Below are 22352 nucleotides of genomic sequence, written 5' to 3'. Positions count from 1 at the left end.
TGTATACAGAATATATCTTAATTCATAAATGTAGCCTGTGTCAAAGATAAGGGTTGTTCATTTCTTTCAGTAAAGTGTTGTAGCTATTTTATTCTTTTGGGTGTATTATAAGTTGAATTGTTTTCTTACTTTCCTTTCCAGACTGCTTACACTGATGTGTAGAAATAAAACTCTTTTTTGTGCATTGATCTTGTTGTACCTGGCAACTTTGTTGAATTCATTTCTCAACTCCAGTAGTTTTTGTAGATTCTTTAGGGTTTTCTGTTTTTAAGGTCCCGTCTTTGTGAATAGAGATAGTTTTGAAGTGAAGTGAAGTCGCTCAGTCGTGTCTGACTCTTTGTGACCCCATGGGCTGTAGCATACCACGTTCCTTCGGCAATTGGATTTTCCAGGCAAGAGTACTGGAGTGGGTTGCCATTTCCTTCTCCAGAGGATCTTCCTGATGCAGGAATTGAACCCGGGTCCCCCAAATTGTAGAGATAGTTTTACTTCTTCCTAATTTAGATATTTTAAAATTTCTTTTGCTTGCCTGCCTGCTCTGGTTAGAACCTACAATACAATGTTAGATAGCAATGGTGAGAGGTAAACATCCTTATCTTGTTCCTAATCTCAGCAGGCAAGCTGGGTGGGACCTTTCAGCCATTGAATGTAATAGTATCGGTGGATATTTCGTAAGTGCCCTATATCATGTTTAGGAAATTCCTCTGTTCCTAGTTTTTGAGATCTTTCATTGTGAGGGAGTGTTGAATTTTGTCAAATGCTTTTTCTATATCCGTTGAGATGATCATGTGTTTATTTTGCTTTGTTTTTACTTCCTTCTGTTAATGTGTATGACACTTAATTTTTTTGTTGAACCACCCTTGTATTTCTGAGGTAAATAACCATTTGTTCATGGTGTGTAATACTTGTAATGTGCTGTTAGATTTTGTTTGCTAATACTTTGTAGAAGATTTTTGCTTTAGTATTCACAAGGGCTAGTGGTCTGCAGTTTTCTTGTGCTGTCGTTTTCTGGTTTTGGTATCCGAGTAATAAAAGCCTCATAGCATGTGAGGAAATATTCTCTGTGCTTCTGTTTTTTGGAAGAACTTGAGAAATATTGACACCGAATCTTTTTTAAATAAATGTTTGGTGGAATTCACCAGTAAAACTGTTTGGACTTAGGTTTTTCTTCGGAGGTTTTTGATTGCTGATTCAGTTTCTTTACTTGTTTAGATTATATTTCTTCTTGAGTCAGTTTTGGTAACCTGTGTTTCTCTAGGAATTTGAATTTCATCTAGGTTATCTTAATTTGTTAGCATATTAACTGTTCATAGTTTTCTCTCATAATCCTTTCTATTGCTCTAAGATCGGTAGTAATGTTTCCACTTTGATTTCTGGTTTTAGTTATTTGCATCTTCTTTTTTTTTTTTTTTTTTTTTTGTCTGCCAGGCTGTAGTTTTGTCAGTCTTGTTCTTTTTAAAGAAACAACTTTCAGTTTTGTCGATTCTCTTGTTTTACTACCCTGTATTTTGTATTTTTCCACTCGTATCCTTTTATTACTTCCCTCTATTGCTCACTTTGCATTTAGTTAGCTCTTCTTTTTCTAGTCCTCACTGTAGAGTTGTGAATGGTTTCTTTGTTTTAATGCAGGACTCCACTGCTGTACATTTCCCCCTGAAGGCTGCTTTCATTGTATTACATGACTTGTATTATCTGTGTTTAGTTTCTATTTGTCCCTATTTTATAATTTCCCTGTGATTTCTTATTTGGCCTATGGTTATTTAGGAGTCGGAGAAGGCAATGGCACCCCACTCCAGTACTCTTGCCTGGAAAATCCCATGTGCGGAGGAGCCTGGTAGGCTGCAGTCCATGGGGTTGCTAAGAGTCAGACACGACTGAGCGACTTCACTTTCACTTTTTCTCTTTCATGCATTGGAGAAGGAAATGGCAACCCACTCCAGTGTTCTTGCCTGGAGAATCCCAGGGGCAGGAGAGCCTGGTGGGCTGATGTCTATGGGGTCCCACAGAGTCGGACACGACTGAAGTGACTTAGCAGTATTAAAGAGTAATTTAATTTCTTCATATAGTTGATCTTCATTATTCATGGATTGTTTGTAAACTTAGCCCATGCAGTAAAGTTTGTTACCCAAGAAGCAGTACATTCAGACATGTGCAGAATGTGAAAAATTTGAGTCAGCTGGCATACATGTTCCCAGGCAAGGATAAACAAGGCACACTCTGCTTTCTTGTTTCAGCTATTATTTACTGTAGACGGTCCTATTTGCTCTGTTCAGTGCAGTGTTTTTCAAGTGTTTGTGCTTTTTGTTGATGTTTTACTATTTAAAGTCAAGTGAAAGTCACTCAGTCGTGTCCCACTCTTTGCTATTCCATGGACTGTAGCCTGTGCATGGAATTCTCCAGGCTAGAATACTGGAGTGGATAGCTGTTCCCTTCTCCAGGGAATCTTCCCATCCCAGGGATCGAACCCAGGTCTCCCGCACTGTGGGCAGATTCTTTACCAGTTGAGCCACCAGGGGATGGTCCCCAAACTACAGTGCTGTTTCAGTTCAGTTGCTCAGTCATGTCCAACTCTTTGTGACCCCATGGACTGCAGCAGGCCGGGCTTCCCTGTCCCATCACATACTCCCGAAGCTTACTCAAACTCATGTCCATTGAGTCGGTGATGCCATCCAGCCATCTCATCCTCTGTCGTCCCCTTCTCCTCCTGCCCTCAATCTTCCCCAGCATCAGGGTCTTTTCCAATGAGTCAGTTCTTCCCATCAGGTGGCCAAAGTAATGAAGTTTCAGCTTCAGCATCAGTCCTTCCAATGAATATTCAGGACTAATTTCCTTTAGGATTGACCGGTTTGATCTCCTTACAGTCCAAGGGACTCTCAAGAGTTTTCTCCAACACCACAGTTCAGAAGCATCAATTCTTCAGCACTCACCTTTCTTTATAGTCCAACTCTCACATCCATACATGACTGCTGGAAAAACCATAGCTTTCACTAGATGGAACTTTGTCGGCAAAGTTATGTCTCTGCTTTTTAATATGCTGTCTAGGTTGGTCATAGCTTTTTTTTCCAAGGAGCAAGTGTCTTTTAATTTCATGGCTGCAATCACCATCTGCAGTGATTTTGGAGCCCAAGAAAATAAAGTCTGTCACTGTTTCCACTGTTGCCCCATCTATTTGCCATGAAGTGATGGGACCAGATGCCATAGTCTTCATTTTTTGAATGTTGAGTTTTAAGCTCCCTTTTTCACTCTCCTCTTTCAGTTTCATCAAGAGGCTCTTTACTTCTTCTTTGCTTTCTGCCATAAGGCTAGTGTCATCTGTGTATCTGAGGTTATTGATATTTCTCCCGGCAGTCTTGATTCCAGCTTGTGCTTCATCCAGCCCGGCATTTCACATGATGTCCTCTGGATATAAGTTAAATAAATAGGGTGACAGTGTACAGCCTTGACGTACTCCTTTCCTAATTTATAACCAGTCTGTCATTCCATGTCTAGTTCTATTACTTCTTGACCTGCATACAGATTTCTCAGGAGGGCAGGTAAGGTGATCTGGTATTCTGGTATAAAGTGCTGTTTAGTGTCCCTAAACACAAGAAGGCTGTGATCTGCTTTACAAAGAAAATATACATGTGTGAGATAAGATTCATTCAGGCATCAGTTACAGTTCTTTCGGCCATGAGTTCAATGTTAATGTATCAATAATATAGTACATCCAGAATAGAGAAGAGGAAATTCACCCATGTGTGTGTAAGGCCACTCTGGAAATGCAAAAGTAGTATTTGTAGTGTCTGATGAAGTTATGGAAAACTTGGGAAAGTGGCTGAATTTGTGGATTCATGAGATGATAACCAGTTAAAAAAAAAAAAAAGAAAGAAACCATAGTAGACAGCATTTTTCTGAGACCGAAAGCCAATGAAACCGTGTTACACAGAGCAAGGAAAATATTAAATTCTCCTCTTATAGTGCTGACTGGCCTGCACATTTCAAAACACTACACAAAATTAAAAATGTTAAACTTTCAATAATCCTGAATCAAGATCAAGAGGCTGTGGGCTGTTCTTTAGATTATCTGCCAAGTGTTAGGAAAAAGGCTATGTGGAAAAGCAGGTTTTCAGTGCTGATGAGACTGGCTTGTAGAACTAGTTCTCCAATTCTGTGTTTGCTTCAGTTGTTTTGGGGCTTTGGTGCAAGTATGTTTATAATTGTTAAATCTTCTTAAATGAGTTGATCCTTTTATCAGTGCATATTGTCTGTCCTTTTGTCTTTGGTAACAATTTTTGACTTGAAGTCTATCTCGTCTGATTTTAGTAGAGACACTTAGCTCTCCCTTTTGGATACTGTTTGTGTGAAATCTTTTTCCATTTGTTCACTTTCAACCTATTTGTGTCTTTGGATCCAAAGTGAGTCTCTTAGGCCACATAGAGTTGGAGCAATGTTTTCTTATCTATCCTACCAATCTCTGCCTTTCATTGGAGAGTTTATACCATTTCTATCTAAAGGAATTACCTGTAAGGAGTAACTTTTGGTATTTTGCTATTTGTTTTTATGTGTCTTTTGCCTCTTTTTGCTTATAATTTCCTACATTGCTGTTTTCTTTTGCATTTGAGTTTTTTCTTTTTACAGTGTACCATTTTTATTCCCTTATTTTATGTGTATATTTTTTGATACCTTGTGGTTACCATGGGAATTATAATTAATAACTAGATATATTTTTGAAGGTATAACTGACACTTAGTGAACTCCGGGAGTTGGTGATGGACAGGGAGGCCTGGTGTGTTGCAGTTCATGGGGTTGCAGAGTCGGACACAACTGAGCGACTGAACTGAACTGAACTGAACTGATGATGGATACGAATGGGGAAGCCAAGATTAACAACAAGGTATTGGGCCTGAGGAATGAAACTGTGGGGAAGTCTTTTAGCAGGAAGGAGATAACCGTAGGAATTTAAGCTGGTCAGAGGTGGAGATGGAATTGGGGATATCAGATTTAGTCCTTTTACATTGGAGATGCCTTTTAGACACTGATCACATAAGCAGTTGGATACAGAAGTCTGAGGTTCAATAGAAATGTCCCAGCTAGAGATGGAAATTTGAGTCATGAAAGTATAGCTTGTATATAAATCCTTGGGACTGGATGAGATCAATAAGGAAGTGAGCATAGATTGGGAATTGGGCTCACTGATACTGAGTTGTGAATTAAGCGGGGAACTAACAAAGATGCCTGAAAAGGAGTAGTCTATGTATATTTTATATATTTTTAATAAATTCTGTCATTTTTTAGAAAGGATAATTCCACATGAATCTGTTTTCTTTCCAGTTATGTCTAATCGAGGACAGTAGTCCCTAAAATAATCAGTTCAGTTTGGTCACTCAGTCATGTCCGACTTTTTGCGACCCCATGAATCACAGCACACCAGGCCTCCCTGTCCATCACCAACTCCCGGAGTTCACTCAAACTCATGTCCATCAAGTCGGTGATGCCATCCAACCATCTCATCCTCCCTCATCCCCTTCTCCTCCTGCCCCCAATCCCTCCCAGAATCAGGGTCTTTTCCAATGAGTCAGCTCTTCACATGAGGTGGCCAAAGTACTGGAGTTTCAGCTTCAACATCAGTCCTTCCAATGAACACCCAGGACTGATCTCCTTTAGGATGGACTGGCTGGATCTCCTTGCAGTCCAAGGGACTCTCAAGAGTCTTCTCCAACACCACAGTTCAAAAGCATCAATTCTTCGGCGCTCAGCTTTCTTCCCAGTCCAACTCTCACATCCATACATGACCACAGGCAAAATCATAGCCTTGACTAGATGGACCTTTGTTAGCCAAGTAATGTCTCTGCTTTTTAATATGCTATCTAGGTTGGTCATAACTTTCCTTCCAAGGAGTAAGCGTCTTTTAAGTTCATGGTTGCAATCACCATCTGCAGTGATTTTGGAGCCCAAAAAAATAAAGTCTGAAACTGTGTCCACTGTTTGCCCATCTATTTCCCATGAAGTGATGGGACCAGTTGCCATGATCTTCATTTTCTGAATGTTGAGCTTTAAGCCAACTTTTTCACTCTCCTCTTTCACTTTCATCAAGAGGCTTTTTAGTTCCTCTTCACTTTCTGCCATAAGGGTGGTATCATCTGCATATCTGAGGTTATTGGTATTTCTCCCGGCAATCTTGATTCCATCTTGTGCTTCTTCCGGCCCAGCATGAGTAGTCCTAATTTTAGAGACAGTTCAATATAAAATTAAAAGGTAGTTTTAATTTGGATATTCTTAAATATTAAATAAATCTGCCAGATGAATTGGTTATTATGCATCATCTTCCTCCCCCAACACAATCCCACTTTAGGAGTATTAGTTTTATCTAGTTAGTTTTTATTGTCATTAAGACATGTGGTATTTCTTTTATCTAGTTAAAAGATTACTTGATAAGGTACTTCTTTGATACTGTAATTATACTGAATTCTCTTATTCTCTGGGGAATAAATGTGAACGTCATGAAATCAAAACTGGATCAGGTCTTCCCCCAAATATGTTTCTTTCCACAAAAGAAATCTAGGGAAAATATTCTGAAGATGGAGACTAATGGCTAAAAAAACATCAACCCATCAATGAAAATGAAAGTGACTTGTTCTTTTCACAAGTTTTTGTCTTACCCTAAAGGTACACTGGAATGGGAGAAATGCCTCTGCATCTAGCTTGATTGCATTCCCCACTCCATTTAAATACCTTGGAGATAGTAAACCTAAATAAATGTGGATTCAGTTCAGTTCAGTTCAGTCACTCAGTCGTGTCCAACTCTTTGCGACCCCATGGATGGCAGTACACCAGGCTTCCCTGTCCATCACCAACTCCCAGAGCTTACTCAAACTCATGTCCATTGAGTCGGTGATACCATCCAACCATCTCGTCCTTTGTCGTCCCCTTCTCCTCCCACCTTCAGTCATTACCAGCATCAGGGTCTTTTCAAGTGAGTCAATTCTTCGCATTAGGTGGCCAAAGTTGTGGAGTCTCAGCTTCAGTATCAGTCCTTCCAATGAATATTCAGGACTGATTTCCTTCAAATGTGGATTGAGTTGTTAAATTCAGTTTCATTGTTCCTGTTCAATAATGCTCCTTATCCCCTACCTTCAGTCCTAGCTTTTGAGAATCAATAAATTAATTTTTCTTCTATCTGTCATGTACAGAGAATTCCCATTAATAACTGTACATTTTTTAATTCCTTATGGGATCTAAGTAAAAAAAGAGAAAGAAGACAGAATCATAGGAGACTTGTATGGTGGTTGTGGTGGTAGTTTTTACTTCTTTGACCCTCCCTGGCTAGTGAAGAAAAAAAAAACAAGACCTGAGTACCTGCTACAGAGACTGAAGCCATTGTCATGGTCTCTAACCTAGAATATAGCAACAGCTTCCTAACTCGCCTTCCTGCTTCCACCCTTGCTCCCTTATTGTCCAGTCTCAGGACACTGCTCTGCTCAGGACCCTGCAGCGTGGCTCCCCAAGGTCACATTTCTTACACAGACCTCTCAGGCTGTTCTTGCTCTGGTTGCCAGGACCTCTCTCACCTCTCCTCCTACCTGTTCCGGCCACACAAGCCTCCTTGCTTGTCATGTTTCCTCATTAGAGACTTTGTTCTTCTTGCTTCCACTTCCTCATGTATATTCTTTGCTCAGATATCTGGTTGATCAGTTCACTTCCATCCAGTCTTGCCTCAAATCTTAGTTTGTCAATATAAAGCCTACAGTGGCTATCTTCTAAAACTTTAACCTGCCCCCTACCCCCGTACACTCCCATACTATTACTTATCCTTATCCTATTACTGTTTTAATTATGATAAGTGTGGTTATGCTGTACTAATGATTTAACCCTGAAAACAGCATAACAACAAAATCTTTCTCATCTGTGCTTCATATCCATTATGGGTTAGCAAACAACTCTGATCCACTTAGAACCTCAGAGACCCGGGGTTAGGGAAGTTTGCCCATCTGGTGATACACGTCAGCATACAGCCTCCAGTATCACACCTGTAGGAAAGAGAGCATTCATAGGATGATTAAAAGTGGCACACGTCACCTTTTTTCCCAGTTCATTGGTCAAAGCCAGGCACATGGCCCCAGTCTAATTGCAAGAAGAGCACAAGGAATATTTGATGAACATTACTGTTTCAGCTCTGTGTGTGTGTGTGTGCATGCGTGTGCATACTCAGCTCTGTATGTGCATGTGCACATGTGTGTGCATACTCAGTTGCTCAGTTGTATCTGACTCTGTGACCCTGTGGACTAGTGCCCACCAGGCTCCTCTGTCCATGGAATTTTCCAGGCAAGAATACTGGAGTGAGTTGCCATTTCCTACTCCAGGGGACTGTTTTAGCACCTGTTCCCTTTTTATTTCTCCATAGTACTTATTATTTTTTATTATATAATTTGTATATTCTATATAAAGTATCATTTATATATTTACATATCATATAATTTGCATATTTTATGTTTATGATTAAGTTGCCTTTCCTCAGTAAGAATTTAAGCTTATTCTCCTAGAAAACCTCACTACTTACAACCCTCTTGGACATAACCTTTCTTCATTCACTCCTACTGTTTGTAATGTCCTCTATCATTTTTACCCTGTGCTCTTTTTTTCTGTAAAGATTAAATCCTACTCATCTTTTGAGACAATTTGAATCATACTTAGTTTGGGAGACTTTAAAGGTCCATGCATTAGACTCCCTCTATCATGGCACTTACCCTCCTTACAGGATTACTTGTCTGACTGCATCATTAACCAGGTTCCTCATGCGTATTGGAAAACGTCTGAAGGAATACCTGGAGCCTAGAAAAGGATCTATGAGGATCTGAAAAGGATAATATAAGTAGGATGAAGAGATGATGAATCAAGAAATATTCAGAAAGTAAAATCAGTAAGACTTCATTATTGGTTGAATATGGGGGATAAGGAAGAAATCAAGGATAATTCATACTTCTCATTTAGATTATGATGCTTCCAAATGAAATGAGGAAAATGAGAGGAGGAACAAGTCTAGTTGGTAGGATGATGAGTAGGGTTTGAGGTATAATGGGTTTAACTCCGTAAGGATCTCAAGTTGGAGATACGTGCAGAGGCTGGCTAAATGGTTCTTAATCCAAGGACATGCATAGGTCTTCAGCATGCTGAGTAGTAGAAGAAAAGGTGAAACTGCCAATAACTACTAAGGCCAGAACCCTTAGTTATACTAATGTTTAAGGAACGATGAAGAATGTTTTCGTGTGTGGAAAACACAGAAAAAAATAGATGGTGAAAGGGGAACGAGAGTGTGATGCTGTCAAAGTCAAGGTATTTAGACATTCAAGAAAAAATATTTGGGCCATAGTAAATGCAGTGTGAGTGAGCTAAGTTGCTTCAGTTGTGTCCGACTCTTTGTGACCTTGTGGACTGTAGCCTGTCATACTCCTCTATCCATGGGATTCTCCAGGCAAGAATACTAAAAGTGGGTTGCCATGCCCTCCTCCAGGGGATCTTCCCAATCCAGGGATCGAACCTGCGTCTCTTACGTCTCCTGTGCTGGCAGGCAAGTTCTTTAGCACTAGCACCACCTGGGAAGCCCCTAGAGAAATCAAATCAAAACAACTATGTACTAAATCTTGACCACTCTTGCAACATTAATTAATCCCTTTCTTTTAACCTCACTTTTTATTGAACCACTTTGAATACTTAATGAATTGAACCATCTTGGCTTCTAAGTTTCATTGGGAAATTTGAAGTTATCAGGCACAAACTGTCTCAAATGTGCCCCTTCTTCTTCATTTACAAACGTAAGACACGCCCAACCATCAGTCATTTCCTTCTTCCCTCTAGTATTAGGAGCTTCAAAGTCACCTCTAGTTAGTACTAGAGGCGTGCCACTGATACTGAAGTGAAAGCGAAGGTCACTCAGTCGTGTCCGCCTCTTTGTGACCCCATGGACTATACAGTCCCTAGAATTCTCCAGGCCAGAATACTGGAGTGGGAAAGATCCCCTTTCCCTTCTCCAGGGGATCTTCCCAACCCAGGGATCGAACCCAGGTGTCCCACATTGTGGCCAGATTCTTTACCAACTGAGCCACAAGGGAAGCCCAAGAATACTGGAGTGGGTAGCCTATCCCTTCTCCAGTGGATCTTCCCGACCCAGGAATTGAACTGAGGTCTCCTGCATTGCAGGCAGATTCTTTATCAACTGAGCTCTCAGGGAAGCCCAACTGATACTAAAAGTCATCTGCATTTTAAGTTTTTTCCCTCTTTATGGCTTCCTGCTTCCAATATCCCACCAACATTTTTTGCAATATAGTTGCTATTTGAAATTATTAATGGACAACAAATTACATGATGTTGAACATTGAAGGAAGATGGGGAAATGGCAAACATAGTCACTGATGGAAGTGAGAGGGAAATAATGCCTCCTCCCCAGGGAAGCAGTGACACTAAGCTGGGCCAGAGTCAGGTGCTTTTCCAGAGGCACTTTCATTTTGTAGTTATAGTAAAAGTATGTCTTTTATTTGTTTTTCTTCTGTAGCAGACCGGTGATTGAGTCTTTACTGTAGAAGCAAAAATGAGCCAGTTCCCACAATGAAGATGTAGAAACATTAGATTTATTTGTTCATTCATGCAAAAGTATTTCTTGAATGTCCGCTATGTGCCATGCTTAGGCTTAGGTGCTGGAAATATAACAGAAAGTAAACACCATACTTCTTGTTCTCCTTCAGTTTTTATCTGCTTGTTTATATTTAACCTGATTTATCTAACTAATTTTACTTTTTTTTTTTCCCCTTCAGTATCCTCTCACCTATGGACTGATTCTTATTCCCTGCTGGTGTTCTCTAGTTTGCATAAGTAGAATTTACATGGGAATGCACTCCATTCTGGTAAGGAAAATGTTGTGTTCATATTGCTGTGTTTTTTCTAAAATTAACATGCAATTTTATAATTTTTAATCATTTTTAAACTTACTGGAAACTTAAGTGAGAAAATGTAGTTATTGTAAATGTTTTTTTCTTGCAAAAATAGCAACAGGATGTTTTGCAAAGTTTTAAAGTAGTTATAATATATATATTTAATATATAGAATGTATATATGTATTTCATAGAAACAGTTCCCAGCAATCACAAGAACCAAGTATTATTCAGGATAACATTTCTCCCTCCTTCCAGGTGCACTTTTCTCTTCTTATTCATTTTCTTCTATGCCTTTCCTACTGCTGAGTCAAAACTGACAATGTAAATTCAGACACCAAGGAGCATTACTTGTAAGTGAAAACCTAGTGAATAGAAATTAGGTGAACTAAAACTCTCCTGGTGCCACTTGTTTTTTAATATTAAACTCTAGTTTTCTTCTTTCCCAACAGTATTTTAGGGCTTACATCAGATATTTTATTTTGAGAATGCAATTCAGTTTCAAAAGCAGCGGCGCAGGAACCCTGTATCTTTCAGCTGTACCTACTCACTTCCCTTCCTGTTCATCTGATTGACATTCCCTAATTCTGGCCCACACCATCTCTAACTAGGGTACTGCAGCAGCGTCTTAATTAGTAGCTCCACTTCAAGTGTGACACTGGTCCATTCAGTGTTCAGCCTCCTATTGTCGTTTACTGTTCAGAACACAAATATGATACTATATTGAATGACCTATGTTTGTTCAAATGTGAAGGGTGTTTCTTTATCTTCACATTGTTAGGAATGCCTTAACCTCCACATGGAATGCTGTTCTCACTTTCTTTGCCTAACTATCAAATCCATTGTTCATGACTCACCAGAAAATATTATCTCCTAAAGCCTTGTTACCTTCTCCATCTTTCTTTCTCAAGACTGGTTAGGTGGCCTTTCTCCCAGAACATCTTGAGCATAATTCTGGCATAGCACTTATGCTGAATTGCAGTTGCTTTTTTATTTATCTGTCATCCCCACTAGACAACAAGCAATATGAGAAAAATAACTCTACCCTCATGTATAGTGTGGTGTCTCTTAGAACACTCTGTGAAGGTATTATGTATTATGTTATAGATAAAGAATCAGAAGAAAGATGGAGAGAGAGGGACGAATTCACGGAATCCAAAAATTTATAAAGGGTTATATCAAATTTTTCTTGTCCTTAACAAATGAACACTTTTAGAATTTTCTACTCAAAAATGTCTCATTTCATAGCTGAAAAATATTGGATTTCTGTTTCTTCTTCAGATTACTTACCTCCAGCAGCTGCCCCTTCACTAGTAAATTTACGAAAGTCCCAAATGCTATGTTAGGAAGCAAACTATTTGTGTTTTATTTTTTATAATTATTTATATTAATGCAAATTATGAATTGACATATAATTTTATCTTTCTGACTAGTCTGTAATAATTTTATAATAGACCAATTATCACCTTTTTATTTCAAATCTAATATTAGTCACAAGAAAATGTTTGCCATCTCTGTGCCTCATTAAAGTTATTCCCTTCCACTCTCAATTAACAATATCACACCTGAAAAACTACCAAAAGATTATGAACTAAGAATGATAATATTATCCCTAGATTCATTATCATCATAAAAGAGGAATTAGAATCTTATTATATTGAATATATAATCTCAAACATGCTGTTGTTCAAAGGAAATATATAGTGGATTGATTATTCAAGCTGAGTTCAGTTCATGTTTTTGATACTGGATAACATCTGTTCTTGAATCAACTGAAGTAAAAACAATACGGATGTATTATTAAATTATAAGTCTGATAACCTAGTCTTCTTTTTCTTGTTCTTTTGGCCATACTGCATGACTTGCAGGATCTTAGTTCCCAGACCAGGGATTGAACCTGGGCCTGGGCAGTGAACACATGGAGTCCTTATCACTGGATCACCAGGGAATTCCCCAACCATAGTCATTTAATTATTCAAAAGCATCCTGTCCCATAGAATATCTTTATCAGTTTTATTCTGACTAGCTACTCAATTTTATTATGTGTATTATTACAAGTTGTTTTTCTTTTTCAAGAGTAAAATCACAGATGACTTGCAAACATTGTAAATTATGTTCCTGTGTTACAACCTTTATTAACATTAAGAAGAAAGTTCTAGTAATGTAGTCTAAATAATTTATAAGGAACATTTTATTATTTCCCATATGCTTTGTTTTTATTGTTACAACACAAAGAGCAACACTTAATTTATTTTTAATGCCTACTTTACTGAATAGCTTCCCAGATGGTGCAGTAGTAAAGAATCCTCCTGCCAATGCAGAAGATATGGGTTTAGTCCCAGGGTTGGGAAGATCCCCTGGAGAAGGAAATGGCAACCTACTCCAGTATTCTTGCCTGGAAAATTCCATGGACAGAGGAGCCTGGCAGGCTGTAGTCCATGGGGTTGAAAGAGTTGGACATGACTGAGCAACTGAGCATGCACAAACTTTCCTAAATAGATTTCCTTAATCTCCAGAAAAGTAGAGGAGTTACTTCTTCCATTTTTCCTTTATTTTCTATCAGACCTAGCTCTGAAAATGTCTTAAAACACAAGCCACTTAAAAATTACCAGACTAAGTACTTGTCAGATTACTAGTTTACTTCTACATTAGTAAAGTTATGAATATTTTATAATTACATTTACCTAAAATTGTACTAAAAGTTTGTCTATATGTGGAAAGTTTTTTTAGGAAAGTATTATGAGATCCTCAAGAAGCATGTACTCCAAAACACATTTTTATAACAAGATATAAGAATCAAACTAATCAAACAACAGCAAAAGTCCTGAAAACATGTTATAGAGAAAGATCCAGAACAGTAAACACTAAGAGTTTTAATAGTAGTTATTTCTGAGTAATAATTACTTGTTATTTTTTATCCATATTTTCTAGATTTTCTATACTGAACATGTATTAAATGAATTTTAAAGATAAAAATTTCAAAATACATCCTTATTAGTTGTTTATAATGAAGAATGATTCATTCCAGTAATGTATTTTGTTGTTAGAAACGCTGTTGGCATCACTGACATGTTGAATTAGAATCAGGACACCTGAAATAAAAACAACACTAGGGGTGGACAGAAGTCTTGAATTTTAGTCTCAGCCAATCACTAGCCTCTCTAGTTCTGTATACTGATTGGGAGAAATGAAAAGAAGGCAATTCCAGATTTGATATGTGATAAATCTTTATTGAATTTATGGTATTTGATATCCTCTACCATAAATTTGATAACTGTGAATATTCCATTCATATGTGTAATTATTAACTTTTACAGCAGATTTGTTATCTATAATTAATTTAAGTATCTAAAGTTATTTGTTTTCTTTTTGGAAAATTTTCTACTTTGAGTTCTTTGTTACCTTTAACATCAACTTTTCTTTATCCCATATTTTGTGCTGTAACGCTTAAAATCACTTAGTTACACATTTTAATGTTGTACATTAAATTGGTATCACAATGACAGCCACCATGTTTATGTCCTGAATTCAGTCTTTCTTCTTTTTGGTTCGGTAGCATGGAAATTGGAGAAGGCAATGGCACCCCACTCCAGTACTCCTGCCTGGAAAATCCCATGGATGGAGGAGCCTGGAAGGCTGCAGTCCATGGGTGGCTGAGGGTCGGACAGGACTGAGTGACTTCACTTTCACTTTTCACTTTCATGCATTGGAGAAGGAAATGGCAACCCACTCCAGTGTTCTTGCCTGGAGAATCCCAGGGACGGGGGAACCTGGTGGGCTGCCATCTGTGGGGTCTCACAGAGTCGGACATGACTGAAGTGACTTAGCAGCAGCATGGAAATTAAATATGCCCTTTTTATCCAGGGTGATATGGTAAATAATTAATGACAATTAGAAAAGGAGGCAGATTTGTATAGTCTTACAGTAATTAAATTTAATATTCATAGAGCTATACAAAAAAAGTAGAGACAAGATTGGATGTTTTATGTCATACTGAAATATACTTCCAAAAATATAATTGCTATCATATAATCTAAAGAAATCATGTTAATCAACAAGAAAAAGAAAATCCAAAGTAACAGTTGCCCTAAAGACACAAATATATCTTGCATATAAAAGAAATAGCCCGTGGACTTATGAAATAATGCTTAATTAATAATCACGGAAATGGAAATTAAACATCAAGAAATACCAACTGATGGAACTGAATTTCTGTAAACATTTTGGAGATTATTTTATTGGCTTATAAAATTGAACATGCACATATACTTTGATTCTGCCTTTCCATTCCTAGGCACATGTCCTGGAGAAACTTTTGTAGACCCATAAAGGGAACATCGAAAGAAAGAATATAGTAGCATTGTTTAAATTCCTGGTTGGTTTAAGAGTATATACCAATTAAGAAAGCATTCAAGCTCAGCCGTAACCAATGAACTAATCCAAAACCTGAAAACTACCTAAGTGACTGTCAGTGGGAAAAACAGATAAATAAGTTATATAATCACACAAAATATTACATACTTGGGAAAGTGAATGACCTATAAACCACATATGATGAATGAATATTAAGAGTTGAATGTTAAGTGTGAAAAGCAAATCAGAGGAGACTACATATTGCCTAACATTTTTATAAAGCTCAAAAAGAAGCAACACCTGGTAATGTTTTGTTTGGAGATATGTGATAAAACAGTTTTTATTTATATTTTTAATTGGGGTGTAATTGTTTTACACTGCTTTACAATGTTGTGTTAGTTTCTGCTGTACAGCAAAGTAAATCAGCTGGAAGTATACATAGACCCCTCCCTCTTGAGCCTCCTTCCTACCCCACCCAGCATCCCACTGCTCTAAGTCATCACACCACTGAGCTGAGCTCCCTGTACTCTACAGCAGCTTCCCACTAAGCTATCTGTTTGACACATAGGAACATATATATGTCAGATCAGATCAGATCAGTCGCTCAGTCGTGTCCGACTCTTTGCGACCCCATGAATCGCAGCACGCCAGGCCTCCCTGTCCATCACCAACTCCCAGAGTTCACTGAGACTCACGTCCATCAAGTCAGTGATGCCATCCAGCCATCTCATCCTCTGTCGTCCCCTTCTCCTCCTGCGCCCAATCCCTCCTAGCATCAGAGTCTTTTCCAATGAGTCAACTCTTCGCATGAGGTGGCCAAAGTACTACAGTTTCAGCTTTAGCATCATTCCTTCCAAAGAAATCCCAGGGCTGATCTCCTTCATAATGGACTGGTTGGATCTCCTTGCAATCCAAGGGACTCTCAAGAGTCTTCTCCAATACCACAGTTCAAAAGCATCAATTCTTCGGCACTCAGCCTTCTTCACAGTCCAACTCTCACATCCATACATGACCACAGGAAAAACCATAGCCTTGACTAGACAGACCTTTGTTGGCAAAGTAATGTCTCTGCTTTTCAATATGCTATCTAGGTTGGTCATAACTTTCCTTCCAAGGAGTAAGCGTCTTTTAACTTCATGGCTGCAGTCACCATCTGCAGTGATTTTGGAGCCCCCAAAAATAGTCTGTCACTGTTTCCACTGTTTGCCCATCTATTCCCCATGAAGTGGTGGGACCAGATGCCAGGATCTTCGTTTTCTGAATGTTGAGCTTTAAGCCAACTTTTTCACTCCCCACTTTCACTTTCATCAAGAGGCTTTTTAGTTCCTCTTCACTTTCGGCCATAAGGGTGGTGTCATCTGCATATCTGAGGTTATTGACATTTCTCCCGGCAATCTTGATTCCAGCTTGTGTTTCTTCCAGTCCAGCGTTTCTCATGATGTACTCTGCATATAAGTTAAATAAGCAGGGTGACAATATACAGCCTTGACGGACTCCTTTTCCTATTTGGAACCAGTCTGTTGTTCCATGTCCAGTTCTAACTGTTGCTTCCTGACCTGCATACAGGTTTCTCAAGAGGCAGATCAGGTGGTGTGGTATTCCCATCTCTTTCAGAATTTTCCACAGTTTATTGTGATCCACACAGTCAAAGGCTTTGGCATAGTCAATAAAGCAGAAATAGGTGTTTTTCTGGAACTCTCTTGCTTTTTCCATGATCCAGCGGATGTTGGCAATTTGATCTCTGGTTCCTCTGCCTTTTCTAAAACCAGCTTGAACATCAGGAAGTTCACGGTTCACATATTGCTGAAGCCTGGCTTGGAGAATTTTGAGCATTACTTTACTAGCCTGTGAGATGAGTGCAATTGTGCAGTAGTTTGAGCATTCTTTGGCATTGCCTTTCTTTGGGATTGGAATGAAAACTGACCTTTTCCAGACGTGTGGCCACTGCTGAGTTTTCCAAATTTGCTGGCATATTGAGTGCAGCACTTTCACAGCATCATCTTTCAGGATTTGGAATAGTTCAACTGGAATTCCATCACCTCCACTAGCTTTGTTCGTAGTGATGCTCTCAAAGCAGGTATCTGTTCAGTCAGTACTCAGGTTTATGTAGAGTGATAGAACTACTAACCAGCATACCAATAGATTCAAAGTACTTTTTATAATTTCAGGGACACTCTACGTATCTGATTTCTATGTACCAAATGTTACATTATAACCAATAATTAAAAAATCTTAGGACAGAAAAACATTAAGCCACTACTGTGTTGCTTAACTGTATTGAATGCTATTGAGAAGTAACCATTGTTTTTGGCAGCATAAAGGTTACTAGAATCTATGAAAAGAATGGTTTCAATGCAGTGATGAGTTTAGGAAAAAATAAGGAAGTGCGGAAGTGGAGACAGTGAATGTATGTGATTTTTTGGATAAATTTTTCAGTGATAGTTAATCCCAGGGTTTGGTTTTGTTTGTTTTAAGATGAAAATTTTGGAGTAGTTTTGTTCATGTCAGGAATGATTTGAAAAGGAAGATTCTTTTAATAACAGCTTTATTTCCTCCAATAAACCATCTTCTGTCATACATAAAACTAGATGTCATTTTTGGTCCCCTTTGCTTCTGTCTTACATTCAGATGATCACTAAGTCGAAGTTAGTCAACTCTAATTTTAAAATATTCTACTAGATCCCCCCACGCATGTCTCTCTATGTGGACCGCGTCTGGAGTGAGTCACTGTAGTCTCCTCTCACTTCTGTCTCTAGTGGTCTCCTGTCTTCCACACTTTACCCCTGTCATCTGTTCTCTACACAGTGGATGGAGTGTTCTTCTATGAACATCAATCAGATTTTACTACACTCCTACTTGGGAATCTTTCTTTCAGGCCTCCTGTTGCTTTTGAAATAAAATGTGAAGTTCTTACCTAACCTACATGGGCCCTCCCTACGTGATTTGACCTCTGCCTGTCTCTTGGACCTCACGGCACATCTCTCTTACTGTTTGAGACACACTGGATTTCTCTCAGTTCCTTGAACTCACTAGGTTCTTTTCTGCCTCAGTACCTTGGCACTTGGTTATTTCTTCTACCTGGGACACTTTTCCTTAGGTCTAAAGATAGGGCTGACTCTCTTTTGGAATCAGATCTCTGCTCAAGTGTCACCTCCTCAGACAGGTTTCCCTAATCACTCTTAATAGGGCCTGTCCCATTGTCTTGTTTTAGTTTCTTTATAACCCGAAATGGTAATATTTATCTACTTTTTACTTACATGGTTATTGTCAGTCATCCCCACTAAAATGTAAGCTCTATGGCAGTAGGTATCTTCTCAGTTTTTAAGCAATATATCCTTAGCCCCTAAAATAGTGTCAGGCACATGTAGGTACTCAATAAGTATTTGTTTAGTGAATTAAGAAAAAATAGGCTTTGTATCCTCTTTAGTCATGGAAATAATTATGTGTTTAGGTGTGTAATTATTAAATACATGAAGTCTTAAAATAAGTCTGGTTGATCCTTGAACAATTTAGACGTCAGTGTAGTCAAAAATCCACCAATAATTATACTGTGCCCTTCATATACTTGGTTCCTCCATGTCCACAGTTTCTTCATATCAGGGCTTCTGCATCCTCAGATTAACCAACCAGGGATCATGTAGCACTGTACTACTGTTTACTACTGAAAAGAATCAGCTACCTAGTGGATCCACACAGTTCAAATCCAGGTTGTTCAAGGGTCGGCTAGCTGTATATTGCTTTTCTCAGAAATCACAACTACATACTTTAAGCTAGTTTATTGTTCAGGATTTGAATATAAATTTGTGTATAGCATATCTATATTAACTTATAAAAGGGCAGAACTATAAAAACATAATTTTATTATTATCAATAAATCTTTTAGTGTAATGGTTTTAGTACCTACTATATATTATATAAAGTTTAATAATGTGACATTTTAAAATATATATTAACATTTGAAATGTGAAATATATACTTATTTCTTTAAATGCCAAACAAAAATATTATACTAAACAACTGTGCTTTTTTCTTTTCTTAGGATGTTATTGCTGGATTCCTATATACCATTTTAATCTTGGTTATCTTCTATCCATTTGTGGATGTGATTGACAACTTCAACCAAACTCACAGATATGCTCCATTAATCATCATCGGGCTTCATTTAGCCTTGGGGATCTTTTCTTTCACTCTGGACACCTGGAGTACATCCAGGGGAGACACAGCTGAGATTCTGGGAAGTGGTGCAGGGATTGCATGTGGATCTCATTTTACCTATAAAATGGGTCTACTCTTAGATCCTCCTCTGGATATATTACCTTTAGTTAGGCACCCCATTTCAATGACTCTGTTTGGAAAAGCCATATTGCGGATATTCATAGGGATGTTATTTGTACTAGTGGTCAGAGATATAATGAAAAGGATCACTATTCCTTTAGCCTGTAAAATCTTCAGTATACCTTGTGATGATATTCGAAAAGCAAGACAGCACATGGAAGTTGAACTTCCTTATCGGTATATTACCTATGGAATGGTTGGTTTCTCTATCACATTTTTGGTTCCTTACATATTTTTCTTTATTGGTATCTCTTGATGGAAAAATACTGTTTATGATAAGAAAGGAGGGTATCAGTTACTGATATCTAAAAACCATATTCTAGTTAAAAGCCAAATCAGAGTTAGGCTTTTGCAGGAATTTAACTTAAATAATTATTTAAGTAAATTCTTAAGAGTCAGTGCATTTTATCACTGCACATCCAGTTATTGTTTTAGGTGAGCTGAGCTATTACAACATTGAGAAAATGATAAATACCATTTGGAATGTTCATGTAATATTTGGAGAGTTTTGTGGTGTTACAGATTCAAGTTATATAATATATATTAAGGAACATAATATAAAATTATGTATCTAATATATATTATATATAAAATAATATACCTAAGTTTTTTTGAACCATGGGGGTGTATTATAAAATCAATAATAATATGCAAACAGTTGTGCCTGTGTATTTGGATTTAATACAGGTATGTTATTAACTGATAAATTTAATTTTAATTTACAATGGGAACCATTTCCTAATCTAATTGTGTAATTACTAGACCAGAATTCATGTTACCACATGTTAATTTACTGCCTCTTTTTACACTGCCATCATCTTTCATGTTATCCATGATGTTGAACATAGGAGGCATTTTTAATGGACCAAATTTTCCGAAAAATTAGTTTTTGAATTCCTTTTTTTTTTGTTTTCCAGTTTTGTGCACTGTGTTGAATGTATTTTATTTGCAGTTGTTCTGGACATTAGTTTAATGTCAGGTACTGAATTTTATTGCTTGCTAATTGTGCCTTTCTGTTGCGGAATTAAGAAATGCCATGTATACTGTGATATAAAAATAAGGCTAACTTTATCTTAAGTTACATATAATCAGACAAATATTTTTAAAAATATCTGTCAAGCTAACAGGGCTAGAAGTAAACCACCTTCAATTCTTGAGCCTTTGTTTAGAAAGAAACGTGGAACGGGCTAAATTTTCTCACTAATTTATTGGGAACCTAAATGGATAAATATTCCATTTTTATAGGTATTTTTCTGTGCATTGTAAGTTATAGGAACAAGATATATTTTTTGTACATTGTCTTGATCGTTTATACTACAGGTAGATAATTCCAATGAATGGAAATGTAATTGAACTTTATAGATGGGACAATGCACATGTTTCATATATAAACAAACCATTTTTCTAAATTATTTGGAAGGGATTGGATTTAGCAGTGTTAACTTTTAATACCCAGTTAGTAGCTACTTAATGGTAAATTATAAAATTTAAAAGTATCAGAATTTTAGATCTTATTTTTTTCAACCTTTTATTATTTTCACAGTGGAAAATTTGAGTATAAATATTAAACTATTCTTTATTGTGTCCGTGCCTTTATATTTTGAAGTGTAATTGTAATTAGGTTAACATTAAATTTATTTGTATTAAGTTTTTCATAAAGAGAATTAACTTTCCATGTAAATGAGCATCGGGTATGGAATTACTGACTTAGTGCAATATCTGTCTGATTATCCAGAGATATCAACTTAAGATGTTTCTATTTTGGGCAACATAACTATTTGAGCTCATATTTTTATAACTCAGATTGAGAATTTAAAGACATGGTAATTTTTGACAATAGTGCATCTGATAATTGTAAGTAAAGTAACTAAATTTACAGCCTTTACCTATTAGTTAACAGAAAACCAAGGCACTTAGAAACATACTGGTACGTTGGAAAATGCGCAAAGAACTTTTCTTTCAAAATGTGTTTACTGAATTGTATTTTAGGGACTATTTCCTATAATTTGGGTCTATGCTATCTTATTAATTTTTATATCTAGCTTAAAAGTATTTGAAAATATTCCATTTCTTTGTGATTTATTATTTTCTGTCCTATGGTAGTTCCATGCTAAATGTATTTTAAAATAAAAGCCAAATTCAAGATTGGAGGGTGTTTTGTTTGCCTTCTATGCATTTGTTTCTGTATTTCCTGGTAGAAATTTGTGAAATATATCTAGTATTTTCATTCTAGCAGTCTTTTCCTGTGAAGCATTTCATTCAATGTAAGTACTGTTTTTGGTAATAGAAAACATTGAAGAAATTCTTTACGGTTCATACTGACTTTGGGCTCTATATATGATCATTCTGACATTGAACTTTCAATGAAAATTTTCATAACTTTATTTTTAAAACTTATGCCTAAAACGTGTTTCAATAAAACCCATGATTAAGTATTGCAGGTATTTAGTTGACTGCTAATCCATTAATTCAGGCTCATAATACTAGGAACAGGTACCTTTTCAAGTAGAATAAACATATGAACACTTCATTTTTTAATTATGAACTGTCATAACATGAATTGTAAAAACTAGGGCTGCCCATAGGTTTTTACAATCTAATTTTAAAAACTTAATATAAAGTGGTACTACTATAGTAGATTTACATGCATTTTACTTATTGCTGCTGCAGCTAAGTCGCTTCAGTCCTGTCTGACTCTGTGCGACCCCATAGACGGCAGCCCACCAGGCTCCCCCGTCCCTGGGATTCTCCAGGCAAGAACAC

General features: G+C 37.3%; 1 protein-coding gene across 1 annotated transcript in view; it reads left to right on the top strand.

The window, feature by feature from the left end:
• SGPP1 (sphingosine-1-phosphate phosphatase 1) overlaps positions 1-21737 on the top strand; it is a 31882-nt gene extending 10145 nt beyond the window's left edge. The window contains exons 2-3 of the mRNA XM_055538300.1: positions 10785-10874; positions 19294-21737. Of these exons, the coding sequence (XP_055394275.1) occupies positions 10785-10874; positions 19294-19845 (642 nt within the window). The 3' untranslated portion in view covers positions 19846-21737. The remainder of the gene's footprint in view (positions 1-10784; positions 10875-19293) is intronic.
• Positions 21738-22352: the final 615 nt, after the last annotated feature.

The sequence above is a fragment of the Bubalus kerabau genome, chromosome 10 (assembly GCF_029407905.1).
Source record: "Bubalus kerabau isolate K-KA32 ecotype Philippines breed swamp buffalo chromosome 10, PCC_UOA_SB_1v2, whole genome shotgun sequence".
NCBI lineage: Eukaryota > Metazoa > Chordata > Mammalia > Artiodactyla > Bovidae > Bubalus > Bubalus kerabau.
Note: the sequence above shows the minus strand (reverse complement) of the source record. Positions and strands in the feature narration are given on the sequence as shown.